The 12293-nt window shown below is 37.5% G+C and overlaps 1 protein-coding gene across 2 annotated transcripts in view; it reads left to right on the top strand.

Annotated features, from left to right (window-relative positions):
- Nucleotides 1-11994, top strand: part of FAM133A (family with sequence similarity 133 member A) — a 53025-nt gene extending 41031 nt beyond the window's left edge. For both annotated transcript variants that reach the window (XM_081222017.1, XM_081222018.1), the window contains one exon: nucleotides 9825-11994. In XM_081222017.1, the coding sequence (XP_081078143.1) occupies nucleotides 9928-10782 (855 nt within the window). In that variant the 5' untranslated portion in view covers nucleotides 9825-9927 and the 3' untranslated portion in view covers nucleotides 10783-11994. The remainder of the gene's footprint in view (nucleotides 1-9824) is intronic.
- The last annotated feature ends 299 nt before the right edge of the window (nucleotides 11995-12293 follow it).

The raw sequence follows: 12293 nt of genomic DNA, 5'->3' as shown, positions 1-12293 counted from the left end.
TCTTTTACATGTAGCTGTCCAGTTTTCCCAGCACCACTTATTGAAGAGGCTGTCCTTTCTCCACTGTATATTCTTGCCTCCTTTATCAAAGATAAGGTGACCATAGGTGTGGGGGTTTATCTCTGGGCTTTCTATCCCGTTCCATTGATCTATATTTCTGTTTTTGTGTCACTACCATACTGTCTTGATTACTGTAGCTTTGTAGTATAGTCTGAAACCAGGGAGCCTGATTCCTCCAGCTCTGTTTTTCTTTCTCATAATTGCTTTGGCTATTCGGGGTCTTTTGTGTTTCCATACAAATTGCAAAATTTTTTGTTCTAGTTCTGTGAAAAATGCCAGTGGTAGTTTGATAGGGATTTCATTGAACCGGTAGATTTCTTTGGGTAATAGAGTAATTTTCACAATGTTGATTGTTCCAATCCAAGAGTATGGTATCCCTCTCCATCTATTTGTATCCTCTTTAATTTCTTTCATCAGTGTCTTATAATTTTCTGTATACAGGGCTTTGGGCTCCTAAGGAAGGTTTATTCCTAGATATTTTATTCTTTTTGTTGCAATGGTAAATGGAAGTGTTTTCTTATTTTCACTTTCAGAATTTTCATCATTAGTGTATAGGAATGCAAGAGATTTCTGTGCATTAATTTTGTATCCTGCTACTTTACCAAATTCATTGATTAGCTCTACTAGTTTTCTGGTGACATCAGTAGGATTTTCTATGTATAGAATCATGTCATCTGCAAACAATAACAGCTTTGCATCTTCTTTTCCAGTTTGGATTCCTTTTATTTCTTTTTCTTCTCTGATTGTTGGGGCTAAATCTTCCAAAACTGTGTTGAATAATAGTGGTAAGAGTGGGCAACCTTGTCTTGTTACTGATCTTAGTGGAAAGGTTTCAGTTTTTCACCATTGAGGGCAATGTTGGCTATGGGTTTGTCATATATGGCCTTTATTATGTTGAGGAAAGTTCCCTCTATGACTACTTTGTGGAGGTTTTTTATCATAAATTGGTGTTGAGATTTGTCAGAAGCTTTCTCTGAATCTATTGAGATGATCATATGGTTTTTCTCCTTCAGTTTGTTAATATGATGTATCACATTGTTTGATTTGCATATATTGAATAATCCTTGCATTCCTGTGATAAACCCCACTTGATCGTGGTGCATGATCCTTTCAATGTGCTCTTGGATTCCATTTGCTAGTATTTTGTTGAGGATTTTTGCATCTGTGTTCATCAGTGATGTTGGCCTGTAGTTTCCTTTCTTTGTTACATCTTTGGTTTTGGTATCAGAGTGATGGTGGCCTCATAAAATGAGTTTGGGTGTGTTCCTCCCTCTGATATATTTTGGAAGAGTTTGAGAAGGATAGGTGTTAGCTCTTCTCTATGTTTGATATATTCGCCTGTGAAGCCATCTGGTCCTGAGATTTTGTTTGTTGGAAGATGTTTAATCACAGTTTCAATTTCAGTGCTTGTGATTGTTCTGTTCATATTTTCTATTTCTTCCTGGTTCAGTCTCAGAAGGTTGTGCTTTTCTATGAATTTGTCTATTTCCTCCAGGTTGTCCATTTTATTGGCACATAGTTGCTTGTAGTAATCTCTCATGATCCTTTATATTTTGGCAGTGTCACTTGTTACTTCTCCTTTTTCATTTCTAATTCTATTGATTTGAGTCATCTCCCTTTTCTTCTTGATAAGTCTGGCGAATGGTTTATCAACTTTATCTTCTCAAAGAAGCAGCTTTTAGTTTTATTGATCTTTGCTATTTTTTTCTTCATTTCTTTTTCATTTACTTCTGATCTGATCTTTATGATTTCTTTCTTTCTGTTAATTCTGGGGTTCTTGTTCTTCTTTCTTGAATTGCTTTAGGTGTAAGGTTAGGTAGTTTATTTGAGATGTTTCTTGTTTCTTAAGGTAGGAGTGTATTGCTATAAACTTCCCTCTTAGAACTGCTTTTGCTGCATCACATAGGTTTTGTGTCATTGTGTTTTCATTGTCATTTGTTTCTAGGTATTTTTTAATTTACTCTTTGATGTTTTCAGTGACCTCTTGGTTATTAAGTAGTGTGTTGTTTAGCCTCCATGTGTTTGTATTTCTTACAGATCTTTTCCTGTAATTGATATTTTGTCTCATAGCATTGTGGTCAGAAAAGATACTTGATATGATTTCAGTTTTCCTAAATTTACCACGGCTTGATTTGTGACTCAAGGTATGATCTAACCTGGAGAATGTACCGTGAGCACTCGAGAAAAATGTGTATTTTAGGTTTTTTTGGATGGAATGTCCTATAAATATCTATTAAGTCCATCTTGTTTAACATATTATTTAAAGGTTGTTTTTCTTATTTATTTTCATTTTGGATGATCTGTCCATTGGTGAAAGTGGCGTCTTAAAGACCCCTACTATGATTGCGTTACTGTTGATTTCCCCTTCTATGGCTGTTAGCATCTGCCTTATGTATTGAGGTGCTCCTATGTTGGTTGCATAAATATTTACAGTTGTTATATCTTCTTCTTGGATTGATCCCTTGATCTTTATGTCATGTCCTTCTTTGTCTCTTTTAAGTCTTTGTTTTAAAGTCTATTTTGTCTGATATGAGAATTGTTACTGTAGCTTTCTTTTGAGTTCCATTTGCATGGAATATCTTTCCATTCCCTCACTTACAGTCTGTGTATGTCCCTAGGTCTGAGGTTGGTCTCTTGTAGACAGCATATATACGGGTCTTGTTTCTGTATCCATTCAGGCAGTCTATGTATTTTTGTTGGAGCATTTAATCCATTTACATTTAAGGTAATTATCAATATGTATGAGCCTATTACCATTTATTCCATTTTTTTTTGGTTTATTATTGTAGGTCTTTTCCTTCTCTTGTGTTTCCTGCCTAGGGAAGTTTCTTTAGCATTTGCTGTAAAGCCAGTTTGGTGGTGCTGAATTCTCTTAGCTTTTGCTTGTCTGTAAAAATTTTAATTTCTCTGTCGAATCTGAATGAGATCCTTGCTGTGTAGAGTAATCTTGCTTGTAGGTTTTTTCTCCTTCATCACTTTAAATATGTCCTGCCTCTCCATTCTGGCTTGCAGAGTTTCTCCTGAAAGATCCACTGTTAACCTTATGGGGATTCCCTTATGTGTTATTTGTTGGTTTTCCCTTACTGCTTTTAATATTTGTTCTTTGTATTTAATTTTTGATACTTTGATGATTAATATGTGTCTTGGCATATCTTTCCTTGGATTTATCTTGTATGAGACTCTCTGTGCTTCCTGGACTTGATTAACTATTTCCTTTCCCATATTAGGGAAGTTTTCAACTATAATCTCTTCAAATATTTTCTCAGTCCCTTTTTTTCCTCTTCTTCTTCTGGGACCCCTATAATTTGAATGTTTGTGCATTTAATGTTGTACCAGACGTCTCTGAGACTGTCCTCAATTCTTTTCTTTCTTTCTTTCTTTTTTATTCTGCTCTGCAGAAGTTATTTCCACTATTTTATCTTCCAGGTCACTTATCCATTCTTCTGCCTCAGTTATTCTGCTATTGATCCCTTCTAGAGAACTTTTAATTTCCTTTATTGTGTTGTTCATCACTATTTGTTTGCTCTTTAGTTCTTCTAGGTCCTTGTTAAACTTTTCTTGCATTTTCCGTATTCTATTTCCAAGATTTTGGATCATGTTTACTATCATTATTCTGAAATATTTTTCAGGTAGACTGCCTATTTCCTCTTCATTTGTTAGGTCTGGTGGCTTTTTATCTTGTTACTTCCTCTGCTGTGTGTTTCTCTGTCTTCTCATTTTGCTTAACTTACTGTGTTTGTGGTCTCTTTTTCGCAGTGTGCATGTTCGTAGTTCCTGTTGTTTTTGGTGTCTGTCCCCAGTGGCTAATGTTGGTTCAGTGGGTTGTGTAGACTTCCTGGTGGAGCAGACTAGTGCCTGTGTTTTGATGGGTGAGGCTGGATCTTGTTTTTCTGGTGGGCAGGTCCACGTCTGGTGGTGTGTTTTGGGTTGTCTGTGGCATTACTGTGATTTCAGGCAGGCTATCTGCTAATGGATGGGGCTATGTTCCTGTCTTGCTAGTTGCTTGGCATAGATTTTCTGGCACTGTAGCTTCCTGGTTGTTGGGTGAAGCTGGGTCTTGGTGTTGAGATGGAGATCTCTGGGAGATTTTTGCCTTTTGATATTACGTGGAGCTGTGAGGTCTCTTTCGGACCAGTGTCCTGAAGTTGGCTCTCCCACCTCAGTGGCACAGCCCTGACACATGGCTGGAGCACCAAGAGCCTGTCCTCCACATGGCTCAGAATGAAAGGGAGAAAAGAAAGAAAGAAGAAGATACATTAATATTAAATTAAATTTAATTTAAAATGTTATTACAATAAAAGATAAAAAAATAATTATTAAGAAAAAAAATTTTAAGTAATAATAAAAAAAACCAGACAGACAGAACCCTAGGACAAATGGTAAAAGCAAAGCTATACAGACAAAATAACACACAGCAGCATACACATACACAGTCACAAAAAGAGAAAAAGGGAAAAATATATATATATATATCGTTGCTCCCAAAGTCCACCTCTTCAATTTGGGATGATTCGTTGTCTATTCAGGTATTCCACAGATGCAGGGTACATCAAGTTGATTGTGGACATTTAATCCACTGCTCCTGAGGCTGCTGGGATAAATTTCCCTTTCTCTTCTTTGTTCCCACAGCTCCTGGGGTTCAGCTTTGGATTTTGACCCACCTCTGTGTGTAGGTCACCTGAGGGCATCTGTCTTTCTCTCAGACAGGACATATGTCCCTTCTTCTTAAAGAAGCAGCTGATTTGGGGTCTCTGTCTCTCTCAGGCCAGGGGGAGGGAGGGGTACAGAGTGCGGGGTGAGCCTCCAGCGGCAGAGGCCAGCGTGACGTCGCACCAGCCTGAGGCGTGCCATGCGTTCTCCCAGGAAGTTGTCCCTGGATCACGGCACCGTGGCAGTGGTGGGCTGCACAGGCTCCTGGGAAGGGAGGTGTGGAGAGTGACCTGTGCTTGCACACAGGCTTCTTGGTGGTGGCAGCAGCAACCTAAGCATCTTATGCCCATCTCTGGGGTCCGCGCTTTTAGCCGCAGCTCACGCCCATCTCTAGAGCTCCTTTAAGTGGCGCTCTTAATCCCCTCTCCCCGCTCACCAGGAAACAAAGAGGCAAGAAAATATCTCTTGTCCCATCGGCTGCTCCAGACCTTTTCCCGGACTCCCTCCTGGCTAGCTGTGGTGCACTAGTCCCTTCAGGCTGTGTTCACACAGCCAACCCCAGTCCTCTCCCTGGGATCCGACCTCCGAAGCCAGAGCCTCAGCTCCCAGCCAACACCTGTCCCGGCAGGTGAGCAGACTAGCCTCTTGGGCTGTTGAGTGCTGGTCGGCACTGATCCTCTGTGCAGGAATCTCTCCACTTTGCCCTCTGCACCCCTGTTGCTGTGCTCTCCTCCGTGGCTCTGAAACTTCGTCCCTCAGCCACCCACAGTCTCCACCCACGAAGGGGCTTCCTAGTGGAAACCTTTCCTCCTTCACAGCTCCCTCCCACTGGTGCAGGTCCCATCCCTATTCTTTTGTCTCCGTTTATTGTTTTTTTATTTTGCCCTACCTAGGTACGTGGGGAGTTTCTTGCCTTTTGGGTGGTCTGTGGTCTTCTGCCAGCGTCAGTAGGTGTTCTGTAGCTGTTCCACATGTAGATGTATTTCTGATGTATTTGTGGGGAGGAAGATGATCTCTGTCTTACTCTTCCACCATCTTGAAGCTCCTCCATCTTTCCTGTCTTCTTAAAAGTCTTTCTATTTAACCTTGTCACCCTCTGAACATGTTCAAGTTTCTTCTTTGATAAAAACAAACAACAGTAAAAAATCATTTTTTAAAAATTCTTCCTCCCTCATTATAGTTGCCCTCTTATCACTTTACCGTCCTTCTCAAATGAGTCTATGTACCCTATGTCCCTAGTTTCTCACCTCCCATTTAGTCTTTAACCCACTGTCATCTGGCTTCTGCCCTAATTAATTGAAATTGCATTAGCAAAGGTTACTAATGATTTCTTCATAGCCAAATATAATAGACATTTTCAGATTTTATCTCACTTGACCTATCTGCTGCATTTAATATTGTTGTCCATAACACCTTTTTTTCTGGATTTTTTTTAAAGTTAAAGATAATACCTGCTTATTGTAAAAAAAAATATAAATAGTATAGGAAAACTTACAAAAGGAAATAATGCCTCTCCACATGCAGAGATAACCAGTGTTTACATTTGGTGAACTTTTCACTCAACAGTATGTTGTGGATATAGTATTCCATGGTATACATATACTGTAATTGATATAACCTGTTTGTTATTGATGGATATTTAGGTTTTTTCCTTAAATTTTAATGTTCAAAAATTGCTCAAATGAAATTCATGAAATTCATAGACCTTTGAGGATTATTGCCCTCACCTTGAAACTTTACTCTCCCTACTGTGTTTCTGTGGCTCTAACTTTATTTTCTGATACTGGTCGAGCTCTTACCACTCTGGCTAATTTTCTGAAGCTTTAATTTCTCTGCCAGCCCCTTGTGTGTTGTTATTTAATTGGATCCAGTGCTCAAACCTTTTTTCATTTGAAATCTTCCCCAAGGTAATTTAATTTTCTCTCATGACTTTAGCCATCACTCAGTGACTTCCAACCCTATATCTCTAACTTAGGTCACATTCCAGAGTGCTAACACCCATACATGCAATTTCCTACATGTGGATTCACTCACATGTTTCAAACTTTATGAATCCAATACTGAACCCACACATTTTCTCAAAGTCTATGCCATTTCCTATATTACCCAGTCATTGGCATTGCCTTGTATCTAGTCTTACAAGCCAGAACTTTACCCTAGATTCCTTTCTCTTCCTCAACCTTTGTATCTCACTGATCATTAATCTCAGTAACATCTCCTAAATATGTCTCATGTATTTCCCCCTCTTTTCATTCATTATACCATTATTTTTAGTTCAGACTCATTTTATATCTGTATGAATACTTGAATGAATCTCATTGTCTTCAGCTGGTAAGAAATTGTCTCTTAAGCACTCAAATGTGACCAAATCACTGTCTGGCTTAAAATAGTCTGCACCTCCCCATTAGCTTCACTGTAAGTGCCATAGAATAAATCCCAACCTCAGCATTGCATCCAAATCCTTTGTGAATTGGTCTTTGCCTGTCTTTCTAGATGATGTCAGGACTAGGTCTCAAGGAACTGTAATTAGAATGGATTGTGTTATTCTAAGTGTGCAGTAGCAGAAACAACCAGCAAGTTGAATATGAAATAAAGTCATTAAGGGCTTTTGATGATCAAGTCTGGGAAACAATGATATTTGACAGACCTTTAGGGTAGCAGTAAGAATTAAAATGACAAAAATACCTAAGAGGAGCTGGGCAGAACTGAAGAGGAAGGAGAATAAGATAACACAACGAATCAAACCCAAGAAACTATTACCAAGAGTCACCGTAAAATCTGTGGCATTGAGTTTATGATCGGTAGGTATGTTATGCTGACTTAAAGGGACAAATTCAAGATGGAGACTGACAGAAAAATCTGTGATATGTCTGATCATCTTTCTCTTCAGACTTTGCTAGCTTCCTAACAAGTATAGGACAAAATCCAAGATGTTAAAATTACCTAAGAAAGCCTCTATGATCAGGCTATTTACTTCCTATGCAGCCTTACCTCCTGCTGCTACCCTCTTGCACTTTAGGCTATATCAACACTAAATACATGGTGCTCTTTCAGATTTCTCTGTTTTTTCACATATTGTTTCTTCTGCCTGGAATGTCTATCATTTCCTCATTTCCCGGGTGAACTCCTATTTATCCTTCAAAATCCTCTACTGACATCACCAACTCCAGGAGGCTTCTGTGAATGCCCCTCTCTCACAAAGTTACCCCTGCATCAATCCATTCATTTTTTTTGTTTATTATTGAGCAAATATTTATTGAGTACTTAGTGTGGGCCAGATGCCATGTTAGGTACTGGGAACACCATGGTGATAATACAGATCAAACATGACCTTTACCCTTCTTAGCCTTATATTTAGCAATGAATACACACATGCATACACACACACACACAAACACACACATCCAAGTAGTCAAATAAAAAATATCCTCAATTTTCTAAGTGCTCCGAATAAAAGAAACAAGGAACTGTGATGCAGAATAATGACTATAAGGGATAGATACAGAGGCAACATAATATAAGGTTGAGCCATGTGAAATTGCTGGTATTTGACTTTTTTCTGTATAATTGGTGATTTTATATAGTTCCACCTAATAATTTCCTTTCTGAGGAATTGACCTCTAAACTGAGGCATGAGGATGAGGTGGAACTGGCCATGGTGGCTAAGCTTGGAGCTTAACATGTTCCAGAAACCAAGAGAAGATTGGAAAAGATAGAATTGAGAAAAAGAGTGAATAACTCTCAATGAAATGTAAGAGCGATAAGCAAGACAGATCATGCAGGATCTTTATAGGAGTGTGGATCAAATTCTCATTAAAATGTAAAGACATTGGAGTATTTTAAGATTCTTCTGATTTCAGTGTGGGACTGGAATGGAAGAGAGTAAGAGTAAACGTAGGGCTGTCAATTAAGAGGTTGAGGGACTTCCCTGGTGGCTCAGTGGTTAAGAATCCGCCTGCCAATGCAGGGGACACATGTTTGATCCCTGGTCCGGGAAGGTCCCACATGCCACAGAGCAACTAAACCCGTGTGCCACAACTACTGAGCCTGCACTCTAGAGCCCATGAGCCACAACTACTGAAGCCCACACACATAGAGCCTGTGCTGTGCAAGAAGAGAAGCCACCACAATGAGAAGCCTGCACACTGCAACGAAGAGTAGCCCTCGCTCTCCACAACTAGAGAAAGCCCACGCACAACAATAAAGAACTAACATAGCCATAAATAAATAAATAAATAAATAAATAAATAAATAAATAAATAAGAGGTTGATATAAGGAGGCAATATAATGTTGTGTTAGGTGTGCAGTGTTTGGCGTCAGGCTGCCTTGATTTAAATCCTGGTTTGACCATTTGCCATTTTTATCCTACTTTATGCAAGTACTCATTACTCACATTCTCTAAGCCTCAGTTTCTTCATCTGTATAACAGGGATAATAATAGGATCAACTTTGTAGGATTAGTCTGGAGACTCAATGAGATAATCCACTGCACAACACTAAGCAGTCCCTGGCAGATAATAAACAATAAATACTAGAGATTAATAGTCAAAATGAAAAATGACAGTACCTGGACTAATGTTGATGACAATATATTTGGAGAAAAGTGAATGGACATGAGACCTATTGCTGTGGGGGTTTAAACAGCAGGATTTAGTATGAATTGGATATGAGAATTGAGGGAGAAGGATTTTTCAGGTACGACTCCTAGGTTTCTCTCAAATGGTGGAGTGGATTGTGCTGCACTCTACTTAAATGGAGAAGGTCTGCCTGGTATAGAAATTAGCTATAGAAATTCCTCTCTCTCTTTATACCATATAAGGCAGAGAGAAAGAAAGAAAAAAGGTAATTATCATACAATATAAAAGAAAATAGTTATTAAAAAAATTAGATAACAGAACCCTACATGAAATATAAAAAACACTTTATATTATATTCATACCACAACGTCTAAAACATGCAAAAATCTTGTGTGTATATTTTTTTTTCTCAAGGTCTAAGATTTTGGAAATCTTTCTACTGTACTGTGTGATACATAGTGACCAATTAAACTTATGTGCTTACTTTGTCTTATATTAAATGTGTTTTGTAATCATTCCATCTGCTTCTCTCACAGAATGGAGCCTACTTGGTATACTAGCAGATGAAGAATTTAAGGAGGATGTCTATCTTTATTCTCTTTAGCAACTGAGAGTCAGCTCTGGGAACCATCAGGTACCATGGGGAAGCGGGACAATCGGGTGGCCTATATGAATCCTATAGCAATGGCCAGATGGAGGGGCCCATCTCAATCTGCAGGCCCAACAATACAAGATTATCTGAATCGACCAAGGCCCACCTGGGAAGAAGTGAAGAAACAATTAGAAAATAAAAAGAAAGGCTCCAAGGCATTAGCTGAATTTGAAGAAAAAATGAATGAGAATTGGAAGAAGGAACTAGAAAAAAGCAGAGAGAAATTATTAAGTGGAAATGAGAGCTCATCCAAAAAAAGAGAAAGAAAGAGAAAGAAAAAGAAGAAATCTTGTCAGTCTTCATCTTCTTCTACATCAAGCTCTGATTCTTCAAGCAGTTCTTCAGATTCTGAGGATGAGGAAAAGAAACAAGGAAAAAAGAGAAAGAAAAAGAAGAAATCTTGTCAGTCTTCATCTTCTACATCAAACTCTGATTCTTCAAGCAGTTCTTCAGATTCTGAGGATGAGGAAAAGAAACAAGGAAAAAAGAGAAAGAAAAAGAAGAACCATTTATACAAATCATCAGAAAGCTCTACATGTGAATCTGAATCAGAGAGCAAAGAATCTGTAAAAAAGAAAAAGAAGTCAAAGGATGAAACAGAAAAAGAAAAGTATATTAGAAGTCTCAGCAAAAAAAGAAAGAAGACTTGTCCTGAGGATAAACCTTTATCATTGGAGTCCTCATCAGAATCAGATTATGAAGAGGAGGTACAAGCAAAAAAGAAGAGAAGACATGAAGAGAGAGAAAAAGCAATGGAAAAAGCAAAGAAGAAGAAGAAGAAACAGCACAAAAAACATAGTAAGAAGAAGAAAAAGAAGTCAGGTTCAAGCCACAAGTCCTGATAATATCAAGAAAGAAAACAAGATTGCCCTATTGAAAAAAGCAAGGTGTAAAGGAAACTTCAACTGTGAATGCTAGGGCATATTTACCAAAATGCATGAGTTTCCCTGTGTTAGTAGAATTATTCCTGGACTTTGAGTTGCCAGTCAAATGCTACTGTGCCAGAAAGGGCCATAATTGTTGCCTGCAGCTTAAATGTAGGATTTTGGGGGGTTTTACATGTTTTTCCCTCCACTGGCTAATTCTTCTGAGAGCTAAAACCGTGTTGTCATACTAGTGGTTAAAATGTTTGAAATTAAAGTAAAATGTTTTAGATGGTAAATAATTTTGACCAAACAGTGGATCTAATGTTAAAGGTATCTAATTTGGTTACATCTTTAAAATATAATCAGAAATATCCAGGCGACAATAGCTGATATTTTTGAAGCATGGACTTAACATTGTCTCAAAATACTTACTTTTGAAGATTAAAAGTTTAGTTTATTTTTCTTTTCTCCTTAATGAACTTTTGTTTACATGGGGAAAGGGTTTGTGGGGGAAAAAGAGTTTGCTCTCACTTTGGCGAGCTGAATAGTGTGCCTTTGATCCTTACACATCCTATTTTTGCTAGTGCTGCAGCCATTCTTTTCTTACTTAGTAATGTATGCTGTTTCACATGAACAAGAAAGGCAGCAATTTACAGTATATGTAAGGCCCCAGTTTTATGAAATTTACCTCCATTTTGACAGTACTGAATAATATTTAGTGTTAGAGTGTTACATGATTTGAATTAACTTTGATACCCTTTGGAGGGGAATAATTTTAAATAGACCCTGGTATATTTTGATTAATAAAGATTCTGAAATATTTTGCATGCTATATACTATTAAGTTTTGATTATCCAGAGATATTCTATATAACCAGTAATCCTTTTTTATATGATTTATGCTTAGGATACAAGTTTCAAGTTTGTAATTTCTTAATCTTACTATATTAATTTCATGACTGTGTTTAATTGCACACTTGCCAAAATATTTAGCATGTAAAAAGAAGGTTTTAAAAAAAATATTTAATGCCTTCATATTGAAGCTGGTTTACTGTAAGCAAGTTGAGCACCAGACATCTAGTATGCTGTATATCTTGTTACATAAAACTACTGCCAAAATCTTAGCAAGTATGCTGTTTAAAAATTTCTTGTCTTAAGCATTAATATTGAATTAAACTAGGAGTTAAATTTAGGAGATTATAATCTTTCTGTTTCACATTTTACTAACATTTGGAGTTTGTTGCCTTGTGTTTGTTGCTGAATCACATTTGCCACTATGCTGAAATAAGTTGAAATTTATTTTTACTCTACATTTTTTATATCATAGTAATATGAATTATAAATTGATGTCTAACAAAAGCACCTGTTACAGAGGATGTGCTATTTGTAATGTCATATGTACAAAGTATTTTAGCATGAGGAGAGAATAAATAGCTATTTTTTTAAATAGCTGATTTCATGTCAGCTCCCTTGAATCACAAGTAAAAT

The sequence above is a fragment of the Mesoplodon bidens genome, assembly GCF_964165515.1.
Source record: "Mesoplodon bidens genome assembly, chromosome: X".
Lineage (NCBI taxonomy): Eukaryota > Metazoa > Chordata > Mammalia > Artiodactyla > Ziphiidae > Mesoplodon > Mesoplodon bidens.
Note: the sequence above shows the minus strand (reverse complement) of the source record. Positions and strands in the feature narration are given on the sequence as shown.